The following is an 18,869-nucleotide window of genomic DNA, read 5'->3' as shown; positions in this document are numbered from 1 at the left end:
CCATCAGTGGAGGACACTTTGCTCGCAGCCCAGGAGCTACAGATTGTGAGTAGGGACTGGCAATGGGAAAGGCAGCAGTGAGCAGTGAAAATTTATGGCATCCAGTGAAAATTCTGAAGTCATGCCCCCATTAAAAGCTGGGGTATCCATTTGTCTCCCATGGACTCCCTCAGCTCCAGCTCCACCCTGGCCCATGTGCGAGGAGGGGAGGTTGCTTTGCTCAGAGTACAACCCTGTGACTCCTTCTGCTCCAGCCCCACTCCCTGCTGGGCAGCCCTCCGTGTGGCTCTCCAAGCTCCACCCAGGCCCCAGCTCTCCTGCAAGGCAAAGGGAAGGGAGGGAGGACTCCAGCAGCTTTGCAGTGAGCAGGCCCAGGACAGCGAGACCTGAGCTTGGTGCTGGTGCCTGCCTTTGAGCAGGGTTGGGGCCCCAGGGATGACTGCCTGTAGGGCTCCAGTGTCTATAGCCTCCCACCATTCAAATTGGGAGGCTTCTTCCTGCTCAACAACAGGGATATTTCTTGCCCTCCTCAAAGTCTCTTCTTTATGCAAGTAGCAAGGCCATTATGTGAAGAGATTCTGGTATAGAGAGGGGAAGTAGCGTCCTAAATCCCCCCAGGAAACTGGGATGAAGCCACCCCTGGAAACCCAGGGCTAGGCTCCTCCTTCAGGCTTGAATTGGGCTGGGGAAAGGCTGGGCTTGGCACCATGTAGGTCACGTGAAGCCTGGGATGGGGGCAGCAGACAGGCCTTCGAGCCAGTTTGCCCACATCAGTCTCACCTCAGGCTGCACCGTGGACCTACCCATCCTAATCCAAGAGGCATGTCCTCCCCAGCAAACCCTGGGGGCCAGGGTGGGAGGCTGGGACACCTGGGCTCTGACCCCAAACACTAACTGGCCGACCCTTGGAAGCCCAGACAGAGAGCTGACTCCATGCAGCCTGATGTGCCACATGCCACTACAGAGTGACCTGCCAGCCTGGCCCCTCTGCCTCTTCTTTTCTCCCCTGGCCTTTGGTCTCTGCCTTGCTGGGTGTCTAGGAGGGCAGGCTGGGATGCAGGAACTCACAATACTTGTTCCTTTGTGTTAGATGTTTTACAGACATTTTTTTCTATCGTAACCCTATATAATAGGTGTTTGGTAAACATCTTAACAGACGAGGAAACTGAGGTTCGGAGAGCATCAGTTACTTTTTCAAGGTAACACACAGTAAGCTGTGGAGCAGACGTAAATCCCACTATACCAGGTGTCTCTGGTGTTATGCTTCTCCGAAGAGAGGGGAGGGGAAGTGGGAAGTTCATGACTAAACTCTCTCTGACCAAATCCTACCTGCCTTCCGTGCCCAGTTCAACGCTCCCTCATCCAGGGAGCCCTCCTTGATTTCTCCAGCCCACAAGGACAACTTTTATTCTACCTAATTTGAGTTCCAGGAACAAAGACTTTCCACACAGTCCCCTTTTGTTATCTGTGTGTGTATGAGTGTGTGTATTTGTGTGTTTGTGTGTGTGTGTGAGAGAGAGAGAGAGTCTGTTACCTCTCTCACTGTTGTATGTGTCCCTGGGGAGCAGAGTGACAGTCCCTGCCACAGTGGTGCACAGCCCTGAAATTCACCCTCAGCTTCCCCTTTACACTCTGCACCAAGCAGCACTGGCCTTGGCTTCCTCCAGGCCCGTGGGCCCTAACTACCTTGGACATAGCTGGCCACAGGTGGACCCAGAGTGGGGCGTCTCCTGCCTCCCTTCCCCAGGGTCAGGCCCGGCACCTGTGGGCCAGTTACCTTGGACTGTCGGCGGGGCTTGAGGCAGGGGCTGTGGCAGAGGCGGAGGCGATGGCAGTATGGGCAGCAGCTGTGGCCAGGGGTGGCGAAGCCGCACTGGGAGAGGCAGCAGCAGGCAGCTGGGCAGAAGCGGGCAGCAGTGGGGTGGCGGCCTGGCTGGTGCACACCGGCGCATGCTCAATAGGGGTGCTGATGGGGCGGGACCAAAAAGACAACAGGTCAAGGGAGCCTGGAGACCCTGTGGGTCCCCTCTGCGTGGGGGCAGGTGGCTGCAGCAGAGGCAGGCTGAGCAGAAAATGCCACCTGCCTTGCAAACAGAGCAGAATCCTCAGAGAGTGTGTCTTCCAGTTCAGGGAAGGAGCTTCTCTAGGATCCCAGGAGCAGAGGCTCAGACCACAGGAGGGTCCCAGCAACATCAAAAACTTTTTCAATCCTGAAGGAATTTTCCACCCCAACCCCTTAATTTTTTCTGTACTCCTTAAATTTTCTTTCTCAGCAAAACATTGTGTGGTAGAAAAGCTGATGGAATTATCCACCCAGGTTCCTCCCTGATCCTGTTTTCATTCTTCCCCATTCAGTCAGGGGCATATGCTACCTTGGGAAGGGATGACGCAGCAAAAAAAAGCAGCGGGAAGATATTTGAGTGCCAAGGGCTTAGGCTCTGGAGTTGTGAGAACCTGGGCTTTGGGCTCCGAAGGACTCAGGGCACCAACAATCCACATGACTGAAAGCTACCATGCCAGGCAGAGCAAGGTTACCTGGATGCAAGTGGGCAATGTGGCATGGGGATTCAAGAATAGAAGCCCCTGTGCCCCTTTTCAAGGTCAACCCTGGGGAAGTGGCAGGACCCCAGGGTTCCCCATGCCCATGTAGAGGGGCCAGGAAAACCTGAAATAGCCCAAAGATCCCCATGCCTCTGTGTGGCCTGGGTGCTGTAGAGGATTTGTCATGCACCAAAGAGTGACTAGAACATGGTCCTGAGCACCTGCAGATCTGAAAGACCTTGTAACTGAGAAAGAGAAAGGTGATCACTCTGCCAGTGTGGACCAAATGGGATAGGGCTGTCCCTGCAGATGCCAGTGCAGGCAGAATCTGACAGAGGACCAGGGTGTGCCCACATGCCCCCACCCTGAGTGCCTTGGCATTCTGCAAGCACTTCTCCTCTAGACCCACTCTAGGAAGACAAGAGCGGTCAAAGCTGGGTTGCTACCTGTGAAATGGGGTGGGCAGAGAATAGAAATTAAATTATAGGAAAGCAAAGAAATGCACATTATTTGCTCCTTGACTTGTATTTGGATTTGCAACAACAGCAACTGGATAAATGGAGCTCCTGCAGGTGGGAACAACTCCCCCCTATACTATGCAGTTTGTTTATTGATCTCACGCTATGTGCCAGGCATTCATTATGATATCTTTACTTCCTCACAGCAGCCCTCTGATAGGGCATCATGAACTCTATTTAATAGATGAGGAAATGGTAACAGAATTCAGTTGCTCGAGTTCCTACAACTCATCAGTAAGAATAGCAGCATCTGATCGAGAGTTGTTTTGATTTGAATCTTTAACCAGTACCTCATAGAGGAAGAAATAAACCAAGTAGAATCTTTCCCCAATAAAAGGCACTATTCTTATTGGAAATAATTAGAATAACAATACTTTCTATTACTGAGTGCTTGCTACAGTATAAGAAATTACCCTATTTCTCCATTTTATCCTTTCAACCTCCCTGAGTGATCGGGATTGTGACCCTCATTTTGTAGAGGAGAAATCCGAGGTCCAGAGAGATCACAAAACAGTAAAACATCACAAAGCTGCAAAGTGGCAGAAAAGGGCTTGAGCCTTTACCACTATAACACCTCACAAACTTCCGTGTGTGCTTGAAGCCCCTGGGGATCCTGTTAAAATGAAGTCCTAGTTGAGTAGGTCTGGGACAGGACTGAGAGTGAGTCCACATTTCCTTTTTTTTTTTTTTTTTTGGAGATGGAGTCCCTCTCTGTCTCTGTCGCCCAGGCTGGAGTGCAGTGGCGCAATCTTGGCTCATTGCAACCTCCGCCTCCCGGGTTCAAGCGATTCTCCTGTCTCAGCCTCCCGAGTAGCTAGAATTACAGGCATGTGACACCATGCCCAGCTAATTTTTGTATTTTTAGTAGAGTTGGGATTTCACCATGTTGGCCATACTGATCTTGAACTCCTGACCTCAGGTGATCTGCCCGCCTCGGCTTCCCAAAGTGCTGGAGTTACAGGCGTTAGCCACCATGCCTGGCCTAGGGTCCACGTTCTAACAGGCTTCCAGGTGATGCTGATGCTGCTGGTCTGTGGGCCACACTTGGAGTAGCTGGCACTACCAGGGTCTCCTCAAGATAGGAATGCAGGCAGACCCTGAGCTGTTTGCAAAAGCATCACTGAATTGCTTTCCTCCATCTGGTGAGGTGTATGGTAAAAAAGGGAATGAAATAGTGTGAGAGGGTCAAGAAGAATAGAGCTGGAGAAGTGACAACATTGAGGGTTGACTGCCCCCATGGGAGAGAGTGCCATCCTTCTTCATAACTGTGTGGGAAGCTTTCGGGATGGGCAAGAGTAGTGGCTACATCCTGCCCGGGTCTTCCCTGACTTAGTGCTCAGAGAAAGGCAGCCTTGGGTAGCCCAGCTTGCAGGCCTGCAGCTGCGCCTGGCCCTGGCTCTTCCATGAGCCACTTGTGAAAGAACCTTGTTTCTGGAAACCATGCCAGTGATGTGACGGCCCCAGAGAAGTAGCTGCAGTCTCTGAAGCCACACCACTGAGCTGGCTGCTTAGACCTTCCTCTCAGTGTGGGCAGGTATGGCCGAGGATGGCTTGAGCTGACACAGAACACTGGCCTCTTTGATCTGCTCTCCATGGCCCTATTCCACACTTCCAGTAGGCTGCTGGGAAATGAGGATGCTGCACAGGACAAGGGCACTGACAGTGTCCAGGTTGGGGACAGTATTCCGCGGGACAAATAGGAAGTTGGCTTTGCCTGTGTCCTTGGCTCCAATTCACTGTTAGGCCAGCTTACCTGCTGCTCTCCCCAGCCATATCTCCAAATGAACCTTGGATTCCAGGGCATGAAGTTGAAGCTGGATGTGGGCCCTAGGAAATTCATCATTGACCACAGCACCAGGACAATGATCACCACCAGGTGTATCTGGGTGTGCACGTGAGTAAGCCTGCTGCTTGGGGTTCTTCCTGAGTGGCATCCTCTCTAGGACCACTGTCTAAAGACTTCAAGAAGCCAGGGTCTAGGGAAGGCAGAGGAGGCATCGAAGGGTATCCTGAAGGATCTTATTCCAGGTCAGTTCCTGCCTGAAGTTCCACGAGCCCCCAGAAGCATCCTAACAGGGGCATCATAGAGCAAGCACTGCAGAGAAGTTACTTGGCCCTGGCTTCATTCCTAAAGACAGTGCTGGTGAGATCACCCCAGCCTGGTCTAAGATCTACAGTTTCCTCCTGCCTTGGTGATAATTACATTTAAACATCTAAGCAAAAACCAAATCAAACCAAACTAGACCCAAATGCTCATGGCTTCATGGAGGGGATGGAGTGGCCAGGAGAAACACAGCCTGGTCATCGTCCCCTTTTCAGCTCATCTCTTCCCTCTGGTCAGCATCGAGGTGGAGCCTGTTGACTGTGCCCCTGCTCTTCCATGGTGGCCCTTGGTGGTGGGAATGGTGGGGTTTGATTGATGCTGTTATTGATAACTATGATACTCCGTCTGGAAAGGATGGGATAGCGGTGGTGGTGATGCTGGGCCTTGGGGTCGTTGTCACTGGACTTGGGTCAGAACTGTTGGTGATGGTGGAGGCCTTGTGAATGTATTGATAGTGCTGAAGGGGTGGTTGCCGCTTTTGGGGTGATGATGCTACTTGTGTTGGTTAGAATGGTGAAGCATGAAAATCTCTGTTGATTGGATGATGATAGAATGCCAGTCAGGCAATTGGTCTCGAAATTATTCATGCTGCCACCTACCTAGTCTACATTCCACCTTGATGCCTGGTGACTGTGGCTCAGGGGAACCCTGAATTGCATCACTTTGCCCCAGAAATGCTCCACTGCAACTCCAGGGTCCACATTGCCATTGTGTTCTAGGTGAAGAATGCCTCATCAGCTATAGTGTGAAAGGTGCCTGGAGCCCTTTGCTAGTTCCACTTTGCCTTCAAAATACATTCAAATATACCATGGCCTTGGAGTCTTGGTGCAGACCACTACTAACCATGACATCCTCTGCATTCTCTCCATTCCAACCAAAATGATTAGCTTCGGGTTCTGGGACACTACTTCTCATCAGCACCTCTGCTCGTTCTGCTTAGAGTATCTGTCCAGCCTTTTGTGTCTGTGTCCACCCTAATTCTAACCATTCCTGAAGATAAAAACACACTGACCTCTTCTTCCAGGAAGGCTTCTTTGATCCACCAGTTGGAGGGATACCCCCTGTCTCTGGACCATACATGATCAACCTCGCATTGGGAACACAGCCACATCAGCCCTTTCTGATTCCTTTAGCACCCACAGCAGTCAGGCACCTCCACAAATGCCCATAGACACCGGATGCTAAATGAGGACATCTCTCCTGCTTATACCTAGGGCTTTACATGAAACCCAGCCTGGGGCCCCCCAGGGTACACATGAAGGGATCTGGGGTAGGTGGGAAGGCAGGGGTTCAACCTGGTGGTTTCAAGAGGGCTCCGGCAGGCCGGGGGCTGGGAACAGGGGTCCAAGAACCCACCAACTCTTAGTGGTTGGCTAAGGTTCTCTGCCAGCCTCAGGATACCCACTGCCCAGGACCTTACTCTGTCTGGCAGACCTCTGCCCCCAACCCACCCTTGGGCCTTGCGAGCCCTCCGAAAAACATCAGCCAAATATGGGTGTGCTCCAGGAAGCCTAGATGAAGGCAGCTATCCTCCTTTCCTCCCCTTGGGAATCCTCCAGCCAGGATGAAGCCTGCCCAGTGCAGGCATCAGACTGCTGGAGGCAGGATGAGGTGGGAGGCCAGAATAGGTTGGCAGGGGGCTTTAGGGAGCATCTCAGGGTGGATGGGCAGGAGACAGAGGCCTCCCACACCAACCCTTCCTGGTGGGATTGCTAAGGTTCCTGGAGGGAAAGCCTATGCCCAGGCAGCAGGAATGGGCGCAGGGGTCTGGCCAGTCCAGCCACAGAGGAGGCAGGAGAGCTTTGAGGGCTGGGCCTCAGCATCTGCTTCTAACGTAAGTGCTGCTGCTCTCATGTCCTCAGCCTGTGATTTCACACAAAGGAAAGTAACATGGAATTGGCCAGGAAAAACTTTGCCATCCATGGGGTACTCTCTACTTTCTAAGTGGTCAGGCCTGGGTCAGGTGAATGGGGCGCTGGCTTGTGGCTCACAGCTCAGCAGGACATGAGCCGAGGCCTGGCTGGGATCTTTTTGGCTGCTGCTGCTCTTCCTAGCCCTTCCTAAATGCTCAGGACTAAGACAAGGCCACAGGTAGGTGGGAGCTGGAAGCAAGACCCAGGTGGAAGCCTTCCCAGCCCTCCTGCCTCCTGCCACTTGAGCAAGACTCTGCCAGGGCTGCTTTCCATCTCTTCCCTGCTGAGCCCTGGCCCTGGGCCCCCGACTTCCCTTGTGAACTGCTCCTCAGCCCAGGTGTGCCCACTGGAGCCCTCCTCTCGCCTCTGGACCAGGACCAAGCATAAGTAGCTCCTTCCTGGGAGAACAGCTTGCGGGTGCCTTCTGATGGGGTGGGGCAGGACGATGGCTCAGTCTGCTGGCTGCAGCAGGGTGTGGGAGGAGAGGCAGGGGGCATTTGAGTATTCCCATACACACTGTCCTGTGAGTGACTAAGGTTGCCCACAGACCTCAGCACAGATTCCCACCACCATCCTCCCACCTTGGGTTGCAGCTGGGCTCGGGACCTGTTGGGTAGGAGAGTAGCAGGAGCAGAGCTGCGCTGGGTCCTGGGACTGGTGGCCACTGCCCCTGCCCCTCTTCTGCTGGTGCCTGTCCTCTCTCTGTCCCAGATCCTGCCCTTACAGCTCCTCTCAGGTGGGACACACACAGGCACAGCATGACTGGGGCTTGGTGTGGTTCACTTCAAATCCTCTTTATTTCAGAACAAGCATGCTTATATGTACAGAAGAGAGAACTATGGAGCCAGCACACACAGTACAGAAAGGAGGGTGCATGACCCCATCTCACCACTGCCAGGAAGGGTCTCTGCCTCATCTACCCTGGGGCTTCCACTTCCTCTTCAAAGAGCCCTATTCTGGGCTGCCCTGGGCTCCAGAGGGCAGCGAGGGAGCTGGGCAGGGCCAGGGTTCAGCCTCTTCCCCAGACCCGAATCTACAGGTGACTCATTGTAGGAGGGCATGAGGCCAGGAGCTAAGGATGGTGGGAAACTGAGCAGTAGCCCATCCATTTCCCTTGGTTCTGGGGTGTTACGCCAGCAAACCCCTCATGCCCTCTCTGGTCTACAGCTAAGGCCCTGTGCAGAGGGCAGGAGCTCAGGCTACAGGCTATTTGGGGGGTAGTGAGGGTTGCCCTGGGGGTGGGGTTGGGAGGTGCAGAGCTGCAGAGGGCTGGGCCCCAGCATCGGCTCTGGGGTGGGCAGAAGGCAAAAATGCTGCGGTTGGCCATCAGAGGTGCCCCCAGCACAGTTATACATTGTCAAGCATCACCGTGGGGCTCACATGCCAGATCTGTGTGGGGGAAGGAGGGAGGGAGTCCAGCCTGTCGGGGTGGGGGGATTCCAGGCAGCCTTTTAGCTTTTAACATTAAGGATTTGGGCTGAAAGGCCATGGTGCCAGTTGCGCAATTTGGCAAAACGTGGGCTGTTACGTTCCGTTTCAAACCTTTCCCTGTGGCACAGAGAGAGAAAGAGAGAGAGAGACAGAGACAGAAAGAGAGAGAGAAGAGAGGAAGAATGAAAGGGGTTAGGGGATGTGTTCACCATTCCCCTGTCTAACACCTGGGGCAGAGGGCATGGGAGGGCAGAGGGCAGGGGGCAATGGGCTTGGAGAAGCTATAGAATTCATAGGGTACATTTTAAGTGGTCAGGCCTTGGTTAGGGCAAGACCCAGAGTCCTGGGGACCAGGATGAAGGGACTGAAGCCCCTGACTTGAGTGAGTGGGAGCCATGGCAAAGGGACCTGGCTAATGGCCCTGGGGCAGACTGAGCAAAGGGGGCTTCCCTGGCCCATTTAGTGAGGGCTGGACAGGGCTGCTTTGGCTTTGATCTCTCAGGATTGAACTAGATAGACAGGTGCACCTCGCATGATCTCTGTCCCCTAGCTGGGCATCAAGAAGGAGGAGTGCCTATCACCCATGATGAGGCTTGGTGGGCAGCCCTGCCCCCTCCCTGTGCTGCCCTGGCCTCAACAAGCCTTCACTGTCCCCAGAGAGAAGCCTTCACACACGGCCCCTGCCCACCCTGTCCACCAGGCCTGAGCACAGCCCAGGCACACACGTGCTCACCCACAAGGCCACCGTCACAGATAGAGAGCCAGGACTTCCCGCCACTTCCCACTAGTGGGGACTCTTGGGGCTCAACCCACACCTGCCCAGCTGAGGGCACAGTACAGAGCAGGCAAGCAGCCTCCAGAAACATGGGAATGAATGGAGGAGAGCACCTGAGAAAGGCCAGTGCCGCAGGCGCCAGAACCCTAGGCCCTCCAGGCTGGAAGGGCCAATAACCTCCTCCAGACCAGAGGTGCCCAGTGGGGGCCAAAGGGCCCCATCTAGCCACAAACACAGTATGTTTAACCTGTACAGTGTTTAAAACTCGACTTAAAAATTAATGTCTAAGTCCATACCATAAGATGCTTCTTAGCAATAAAAGGGAATAGATGAACTGTTGGGGCACTCGGCCACTTGGGTGACCCCTGGGAATTATGCTGATTGAAAAACGACCTATCTTAAATGGTCCCATTTATACAATTCCATTTATATAATATTCTTCAAAAGGACAAAATTATAGAAATGGAGGACAGATCACAGATTAGTGGTTGCCAGAGGCTAAGGAGGTGGGTGGGTGCTGGAGGGGAGTGGGTATGGCTAAAAAAGGCAGCATGGAGAATCCTGAGTGATGGAAGTTCTATGTCTTGCCTGTATCAATGTCAGTATCCTGGTTGTGATATTGTGCTTTCATCTGCAGGATGCTACCATTGGGAGAAACTGGGTGAAAGGAACATGGGATCTCTATTATTTCTTACAACTGCACTGAATTTGCAATTACCTTCAAACAAAAAGTTTAAGAAGTTGGCTGGGCACAGTGGCTCATGCCTGTAATCCCAGCCCTTTGAGAGGCAGAGATGGGCAGATCACGAGGTCAGGAGTTCGAGACCAGCCTGGCCGATATGGTGAAAACCCATCTCTACTAAAAATACAAAAATTAGCCAGTTGTGGTGGCATGTGCCTGTAGTCCCAGCTACTTGGGGGGCTGAGGCAGAAGAATCTCTTGAACCTGGGCGGTGGAGGTTGCAGTGAGCTGAGATCGTGCTGCTGCACTCCAGCCTGGGTGACAGAGCGAGACTCTATTTCATTTTTCTTTTCACGTTAAGAGGTTAGGAGCGAGACTCCATTTCAAAAAAAAAAGAAAGATTAGTCAGGCATGGTGGCGGGCACCTGTAATCCCAGCTACTCCAGAGGCTGAGGCAGGAGAATCGCTTGAACCTGGGAGGCAGAGGTTGCAGTGAGCCAAGATCGCACCACTGCACTCCAGCCTGGGCAACAGAGCGACACTTCATCTCAAAAGAAAAAGTGAATTACTAGCATATAAAGATCAGGAAAAGCAACTTTAAGTCTTTGAAAAGAAGATGTGGCAGTGCTGGCCTTATATTTCTGCACAGTAACAGTCATCAGAGGCTGGCCCCCACGTCTCCATACTCACAGAGTCCCACAGTCCTGCACCTGCTTTCCCTGGCAGTCCCTCTCTCTCTCTACCCCTTGAGTCCTGCATACTGGGTCTCTGTCTAAGACTGACAAAAGGGGCCCACTGCTAATATATAACATATTTGAAAACCACAGTTCTAGTCCAAACTTTCCTCATACTAAGAGGAAGCTGAAGCCCAGAGAGGTCACATGAATGACCTAAAGCCACACGGAAACACAAGGGAGAATCACAATCTAAGTGCTGGAGCCTTCTTCCCTTGCCACATACCTGCCTGTCTGAGGTTGGAGTGAAGGGGTGGAGACGGCACGAGCAAAGGCCGAGTGGCGGGGTTCCCTGAGCCCTGCTGAAAGCACTACAAACAGTCCTGACCATCCCATAGACACTACCTAGAACACAGGGCACCAGATCAGACACAGTTTGCCTGTAAATCGCCAAGTCCTAGCAAGGCCCGTGGTGGCTGGGTGACAGTTTGCGATCAGTGCTTAGTGACAGGGTCAGAGACAGTCCTGGAGAGTCCGATCTAGTGAGCATGCTCTGCTTGGAGCTGTTTAGAAATCCTCAGCTAGCCAAGGAAAGGAGTCAGGAGAGGAAGGCACAGGAGAGAGGAAAAGAGACAGGAGAGCAAGGGCAAGGAAGAAGACCCCCCATGGGCTGCTCAGTCAGCAGCACCTGGGGCAACATCCCTGGTGCTCCAGTGTAGTTTTCAAACTTGCTAGGGTGGCAGAACACCAGGGACTCAAAATCAAAAAAAAAGAGAGGTACTTTTTTTCACTGCCTTCTTACAAGGGGCCCTTTGGCAAGGCAGGGGGCGGGGGGCGTTGGTGGCAGGGTCCTGTGCGTGCAAGCGAGGTGGCTGCGGCGGGGGTGAAACTGAGAGACTGCTCAGCAGAGGGAGGGAGGGGGCGTCTGCGAGGCTGCAGGAGGGAAGAAGGGGAGCCAGTGAGCCTGAGCATTTTGTTGGAAGAAGCTTAATGGCTGCATGATGAAGAAAGGGCATGGAAGGAGTTTTATATGGTCAGGGATGTAAGGGCTATGTGATGCAACCCTCACCTGCAGCCACTCTAGGGACTCTTCACTAAGATCAACTTTGCTCTTAACGCTTGGAAAGATGGGGAGATGCAGAGCTCTTTACCCACGTGGGCCTCAGGGAAACACAGAGGCTGCACCTATGAGGGATCAGGGGCATGTCTGGGTTACATGCTGGGCTACATCCAGGATGGTTCCCCCAAGCAGTGGGAGGGATCCAGATGCCTCACAGATCCAAGCCCTGCCTGGCACGGGGCAGGGCTTGTCCCCACCCCTATCCCCAACGTGTCTGCCCAATGTGGATCTGACCTTTTGGATGATCGGAGCCCGGAATGTCTTTCCAAAGTCAAGGAAGCTGTGGCAACTACTCTGAGATTAGGGGCTCAGCTTGTGGGATGGAGGCACTATTTCAGCTACCTCCAGTGGAAACTGGGGAGTCACAGCATCACCTATACCTACTAGAGTAGCTCCCATGTGCAAGCAGGCAGGAGGCTGATGTTCTAGCCAGTCTGGATGGTTTCCTAAGGTGCCTGGATCCTTCTAGGGTGGGCAGCCAAATTTACAGCTGATGCCTGGGCTGTTCAGGCCTCCCCCACCTCACCTGTAAAGACAGGGTCCCTGGAAATTAGACTCTGTCTTGGGCTGGCCAGCAGGTTATCACTGAAGCCTCAGATGGAAGCTACATGCTACCAGACACAGAGATACTACCAGGAGCCAGGAGCCAGAGAAGAAGAGGGCTGTGAGCTGCCCTGGGACTCTGCAGGGGGTGGGGCTTGGAGGTAGAGCAGTGATGGAGGTGAAAGGAAAGTTTGCAAGGTATTCTTGACATGTGGATTCATACTTGACCTAGAGGTCACCAGAGCCCCTGCCTGGTGCAGAATGCCTGACACTACTCAATATTTCTGCTAACTTTCTCACCACACAGCACCAGGAAGGAGAAAGCACCTTGGCATGGCATAAGACTGCGTAGGTGCCACTGTGCATAGGCTTGGCAAACACAGGCTCTGCTGGAGTGAGACACTTGGAGGTAGTTTACAGTGAAGCCTCCCTGGGGAAACTCAGTCTTCAAGAGAGATCCTTAGAATCCCTGCTGGGATTTGGGAGGAGAAAGAAGGAGGTGGTAGCTACTCTCAGCCAACAAGATGGGTCAGGAGAGTCTAGGGGTGCAGCTTCCAACTTGGGAGTGGGGACAGATAGAAGTGTGGCTCAGGCCCCTGAGGAGCAAGACCCCTGACCGGCATGGACCAGGGTGGGACAAGTAGTGTTTCCTTCTGCTCAGATTGCAACATGGGTGAGCCTGGGGCCCCAGCCATGACCAATGACCACAGACACTGCTTTAGGCTTGAATCACAGACAGATTAGAACAGCTACACCTACTGTACCTGCCTCTGGGTCTGTGGGATAACTGCTTGGGATTCAGTGACATGGGTGGCTCTGCCCATAAGGACAACCCTCCAGAAATTAATATCAGAAGAAGGGAGAGGAGCCCCTCCAGACGTGGGCAGAGGCTGGCTGGGTGCCTCAGAGCCTCTAATGCAGGGCCTGAGACCCCAGAGGGAGGTACTGATGGGGCGAGGGAAGCTGCCTGAGACTGAGGGAGGAAGTCAACTGGAGCCACTTCCCAGACCCTCTTTCCAGATTTCCCTGGGATGAAACCCTGCCCTAGCTCGGGGAGAGGCTCCGAAAGCTGGCTTTTGCTGGACTGAAGCAAGCTTTCGTGGGGTTAGGCCGCTGGGGGAAAGACTAACCTCCCACCCTTCAAATACCCTCAAGACCAGGCAGAACAAACTTCAAAAAATGCTCCTGGAAGGAGGGAAGGGGAAGGCCAAGGACGAGGCCTGGGGACCACCCTCACTACTGCCTTTGTGCTGTCCTCACTCAATAACTGTGAATATTCCAGGAGAAAGAAAGACAAAAGATTGCTGCAATCCACCTCCACAGTACTATTTCCTGTTCTAATGACATCTGGTTAACGAGGCACAAGCTGAGCCTGACCTCCTTGCATACTAGAAGGAAGCAGATCATTCGGGAACCAGAAGGAAGCCGCAGGGGCTGGGAAGGCAGGGCTCTGTGTTTCAGGAGGGAGGAAAAAGGCCCCCTGCTGGCCTCTTGCTGGAAAGAACTCAGGGGGATTTTGAAGCCACTTGCGCTGGGGTGTGTGATTTAAAGACTCCTCCATCAAATGTTTGGGAACATCTGCATTGTTCACTGAAGCAGCCACATGGGTGGCTTCTAAGAGAAGGGCAAGCCAAGCATGGGCGCAGCACGCAGGGACAGTGGAGCACAGCTGGGGGGAGAGAGCCAAGGGCTCCGGCACTCAAAGTAGCTGGAGCTGAATGAACTTTTGTGCTAAATCAAACGTCACTTCATTGCGGACTCTAGATGCCCTGAAGGCACTGAAGGGTTAAGAACTGTTATTGGGACTGCATGCCATCCTTGGCAGTCCTGGGAGGACCCCACTTTAGGCTTGGATGCCTGGTCAGAGAATGGGAGCAACTTGAGTTGGCACAAGTATTGGTCCAAAAATAAAATCCACATCAAGTCTAAGCTGGCTCCAGAGTCCTACTCCGCACGAGTCCCATGGCCACTGTATGCTGGGCCTGCTGGTTAGCAAGTACAGAAAGCTTGGCCCAGGGTGGGAGGGTGCCTCTGAGCCCCAGCCTCCTGCACAGAGGCTGCGACAGGATGCACTAGCCCAAGGCAAACAGTGCCAGGAAGAGCATGCAGATGACATATTTGCTATCGAAAGTGTACATACAATCACACTGAGCCCTACTCCTCACCATGGAAGGCCCTAGCGGGTTCCAGTGAGTTCCAGGACAGCATGCCCCCATCATGCCCACTTCATGCTATGAGCACCTGACGGGCCACAATGGTAGGTTAGTGGCTGTGGCCTCAGACCTGCCGCTGGTGGGGAAACCATGCCCCAAGACCCCCAGCTTAGCACAAACCTGTCCTCATGTCCAGGGCTTGTTCTTTCTTTCAGCAGCTATTATGCTTTTAGCAGTTTACAGAGCTGGTACCTCAATGTAGGTCTGGACAGGTGAGTCCAGGGGTCAGGTGTTCATGTCCAGCACAGCCCCCTGCATGCCTGTTTCCCAGTGCCCAGCCTTCAGACTCACAGGGGGACAGGCCCTGAGATGAGTGGGTGGGCAAGGTGGCCAGCCGGGTGTCCTCACAGGGAAAGATGCCCTCATTCTCAACAGCCCAGCAAAGGCCAAAGCAGCCCTGCCCCCTGCCCAGGGATGAAGCTGGGAGAGCCCAGAGACTTTGCTCCTGTAGCCTGGGCCTGAGGTACAGAGACTCAGGTCCAGGTGCTCCCCTCACTGACCCAGGATGCTGCCTCGAGCCACTGTCAGCTGGAGCCCTTTGCAGGTCGGGCTTTCCAAATCCATGAACTTGAGAGGTTCCTTCCATGAGTCATGTGGCCTGGGGGCTGCCTGGGGAGGGATGGGGCTAGAGGGCAAGACCACAGAGCCTGAGTCCAGACACTTACCTTGACCTTCGCAGAGCTTCTTCATCAGGGTCTTGCACTGTGGGTAGAAAGGAGCGGGTCAGGGGACTCACAGGAGACACAGCAAGAAAAGCTGCTGGGGCTCTGAGGGCACTGAGTCCCAGGATTCAGCCAGGCCCTGTGTGGTGACTGCCCCCTCAGCTGTCCACTGTGTGCTGGGCAGAGGCCCCAGAGGACACTGGGAAAGAGTCAGGGGTGGCCTGTGAGGGTCTCATCCCAGCCCTGGGCAGTCATCTCGCCCGGAAGCTGCTCACCAAGCCTGCCACCCACTGTTGGAGTTGGCATTGGAGCAGAAGGCTGCTGTCACTGGACAGTCCACCTGAGGGGCCCAGAAGAAACCCTGCCGGCCGCTGACAAACCATCACGGCCAGCCCACCTTCAAGGGCAGGGAGCAGGGCTCCCTGGCTTCTGCAGCGCTGGGCCCAGGCCCCTGGTGGCCCCTCAGCATCTCCCTTCTCTGTGCCCACCCTGAGAGCCTGCACTCACTGAATTCAGTTCCCGTCATCTGGGCCAGGATGCGGAAGGAGCGAGACTGCAGGTTGGAGGAGCGGCGGGCCCACTCATCAGCCTCTTCTTCCGGCTTGTTCTGGTTCTTAATCACAGCCTGGTACACAGGAGAGGCGCTGTCTACGGTGAGGTCCTTAACAGGGAGGCTCCTGCAATGCAGAGAGAGGCTGTGGGTGAGGGCTAGGCTGGAACCCAACTCCCACCCCGCTGAGGCCCTGCTCCATGCCCACTGGTGGCCCCTATTGTTCTGTCCCAACCTTGCCTTTACCCACTGCTATCTGAGAACCCCAAGACATGGGCACGACCTGGGTCCTTGGTGCTCAGTGTGGTCGCAGTGAAGCAGTGACTCCTCTCCCTCGTGAGAGGCAGGAGGCTCAGATCCCTCAGGTCTGTCCTTCCCCCGTGCTCGCTCCAGGCCTAGGCCCAGAGACATCCCCACCCTCAGATCCCCTTTACAAAAGGAGGAAACAGAACAGGTCTTCCTTGACCTCCCTGAGCAGGCCATGAGTTTGGGCCTGGCTGGGGACAGGCTATTTGGGGGACCCAGAGGCTTCCTCAGGATCCATCTGCTGCCCTCCTCACACCTTTGGATCCAAACAAGGAGCTGCCAGTGCCGGGTCTGCCCTGGAAGAGGATGGGGGTCAGTGTGAGCAGGCCGACTCTGCCGGGAGGCGGTAAGAAACAAGGCAGCAAGGCATGGTCCTGGCATGGCCTATAGGGACAGGGATTTCTGGCCTGGGGAAGTTGGGAGTGGGGCTGCATGGGAGCCACTGGTCCTCTGTCCCAGGGAAGCACAACCCTTTGTCGGGGACCAGGTGACCTTCCCTTAGCCTCCCAGGGTCTGGCACATGGTAGGTGCACAAAGCTCTTGGCTGAATAAACAAATCCTAGATCAGAGCCAGAAGGGACCCAAGAGACCCTCAGGTCCAGTGCCGCCCAGCCTGAATCAGACTGCAGTGCAGGCCATGATGGAAAGGTGCCCACTCAACAGAGCCAGAGGACCAGGCCGCCCAGCCTACCTTCTCAGAGGCCTGGGAGGGCTCAGGTGAAGCCCATAGCAATAACAGACTGCTGGCCCAGCCCTCTCCTCTACGGATGCTGAAACTGAGGCCCAGAGAGGCCAGCCGACTAGCTCGAGGTTACAGAAGATAGGAGCCCCACTGAGTGAGAACCTAGGTTTCCTGGCTGCTAGCCCTATGTCCTTTCCATTAGGTCCCCTATAGTCATAGGGCTCAGGAAGGCTGCTTCTGCCTATGGGAGGCCCTCGATCTGTGCCTGGAGACATGCCCTGTCTAGCACTCTCCTGCCTGCCTCTCCCTTTCCCCGAGGTCTGGCTGGCTGGGAGAGGAACCTCGCCATTGTCCATGTCTCATGAGCTCCCTGCAAGGAGTGGGACAGGGAACTGGCCTAGTCTCCCAGGACTGGTTCCTGTGTCTGGCTCAGGGTAGGCTACAAGAGCATAGGTGAGGAAAGGCGAATGAGGTTGGGTGGAGTGGCCCTGACTTCCCTGAGGGCTCTGCCCTGGCCCAAAGAGCTATAGGTACACTGGTGGCCTGTGGTTGGGATCGGATGGGAAAGACCAGCAGAAGCCTCTGGGGTCCAGCCAAGGAAGAGCCTGCAGCTGTCCAGGGAGCAAAGGAGAGGGTGGGATCTTGCTGTTGGCTGAGACAGGCCATTTCTGGCATAGGGAAGAGTCCCAAAGGTTCCCGAGGTCTGGGTGAGATGGGCAACAGGAAGTCACAACCAGGTCTCCTGGGTCCTGGCTCCTGACCCACTGGGAGGGGAGGGAAGGAGGGAGTGTGAACTGTGCAGTGGGTGAGGGAAGGTGTGGTTGCAAGGCCCTTGAGCCTCTCTACGGAGCTTTGCAATCCAGAGAGTGGATGGAAGGTGTTCGCTGCTGTTTCCATGGAACATGCCCGGGAGGAGCTCCCCTGTGCCTTTCTTGGCTCCGAGGGTTCAAGAAAGCTGCCGGGAGTCAGTCCCCTGGGACTCAACGTTTCTGGCTTCATTTCCCATCACCCCATGCAAAGACCAGGGACTTGTGTTGCTGCTGTGACCAAGACTGGGAGTCAGATGAGGAAACTGCTGTGCCCTTCATGACATCAAGGCTCAGGGAGAATATATGCAGAGAAGATGGACTAGGTCCTGCAGGCATGGGGCCCTGGCTAAGGCCACTCTCTGGACACTCCCAACTTGTTCTTCTTGCCACAGAAAACACTCCACAGGGTCACTGTTGCATTTACTTCACTGTGTGCAACCCTCAAATCTGATTCATCTTTCCCCTCCCATGGGTGGTCATGGCAGGCACTGGCTCCTGCAGAGCCACCTCCCATGAGGATTCCGGGGAGTGGCCTCCAAGAGGTTACCTTGTCACCTTTAGCCATGAATAATGTCCCAGTGTGGATTCTAATGTCCAGGTCTACACTGTCTCAGTGCAGATAGGAAAGGCGTGGGGAGTTACCCAAAAGAATGGCAAAGACAACACAGGTACGCACCCCCAGCCTGGGGAGCCTGCAGCATGAGTGTCATTACTCTGTGATTTCGTGACCATGGTGACATTGTTTGGGACAAACCCCAAGAGACAAGTACTTGCCTGTGCAGATTGCAAGGGATGTCATTTGGCTGAGAGGTGGGTGTGAGGAGGAGCGTGGACAGAGCACGTGGGCTGACCACTAGTCCTCAGACACATCCCACCAAACCCACACACCATCCCACAACCAGACAGACGGACGACAGGACAGACACTGCGGGGTCTACTTACGCCAGCGGTGACGCCCTGCCAAGCAGAGGAAAACCCAGCCGTGAGTGCGCGTCCATCATGGGATAGCAGAGGGGCAGCGCACACATGAGAGCCGGGTTAGGGTCAGAAATGAGTTATGGGAATGGGGTGGGTCAAGGAGGAAGAAAAAGAGAAAAAACACGGTCAGTGAGGAAGGAACCATGGAAATTAACAGCAGAAACGGGAGCATGTTATGGCCGAGAGGTTACTCACTGGCACCACGGCATCATCAGCCCAGCGAGGCCGCGTTAAGAGGAAGGGGAGAAGAGGACCCTTTCCAGGCACGCCAGGGGAGGAATAGGGAGGGGATGGGAGGGGACAGGAGGGAGATGGGAAAGGTTCTTCGAGAAGCCTTGATTAATCAACAGTGCATCAGTTCCAAAACT

The 18,869-nt window shown here is 54.4% G+C and overlaps 1 protein-coding gene across 6 annotated transcripts in view; it reads right to left on the bottom strand.

Moving 5' to 3' along the window:
* LDB3 (LIM domain binding 3) overlaps positions 1-18,869 on the bottom strand; it is a 67,818-nt gene that overhangs the window by 28,838 nt on the left and 20,111 nt on the right. For 2 of the 6 annotated variants that reach the window (XM_012472612.3, XM_012472613.3), the window contains 3 exons: positions 15,684-15,853; positions 15,180-15,216; positions 7,850-8,624 (listed from right to left, as the gene is read on the bottom strand). In XM_012472612.3, coding sequence (XP_012328035.2) covers positions 8,528-8,624; positions 15,180-15,216; positions 15,684-15,853 — 304 coding nt within the window. In that variant the 3' untranslated portion in view covers positions 7,850-8,527. Of the gene's footprint in view, positions 1-1,777; positions 1,967-7,849; positions 8,625-15,179; positions 15,217-15,683; positions 15,854-18,465; positions 18,481-18,869 lie in introns of those variants that run through there. The other 4 variants (XM_012472608.3, XM_012472611.3, XM_064374412.1 and 1 more) reach the window with 3 other exon arrangements.

Source organism: Aotus nancymaae, unplaced genomic scaffold (assembly GCF_030222135.1).
Source record: "Aotus nancymaae isolate 86718 unplaced genomic scaffold, 86718_ANA_hifiasm-v0.15.2.pri h1tg000010l, whole genome shotgun sequence".
Classification (NCBI taxonomy): domain Eukaryota; kingdom Metazoa; phylum Chordata; class Mammalia; order Primates; family Aotidae; genus Aotus; species Aotus nancymaae.
This window is presented reverse-complemented; position numbering and strand designations above follow the sequence as displayed.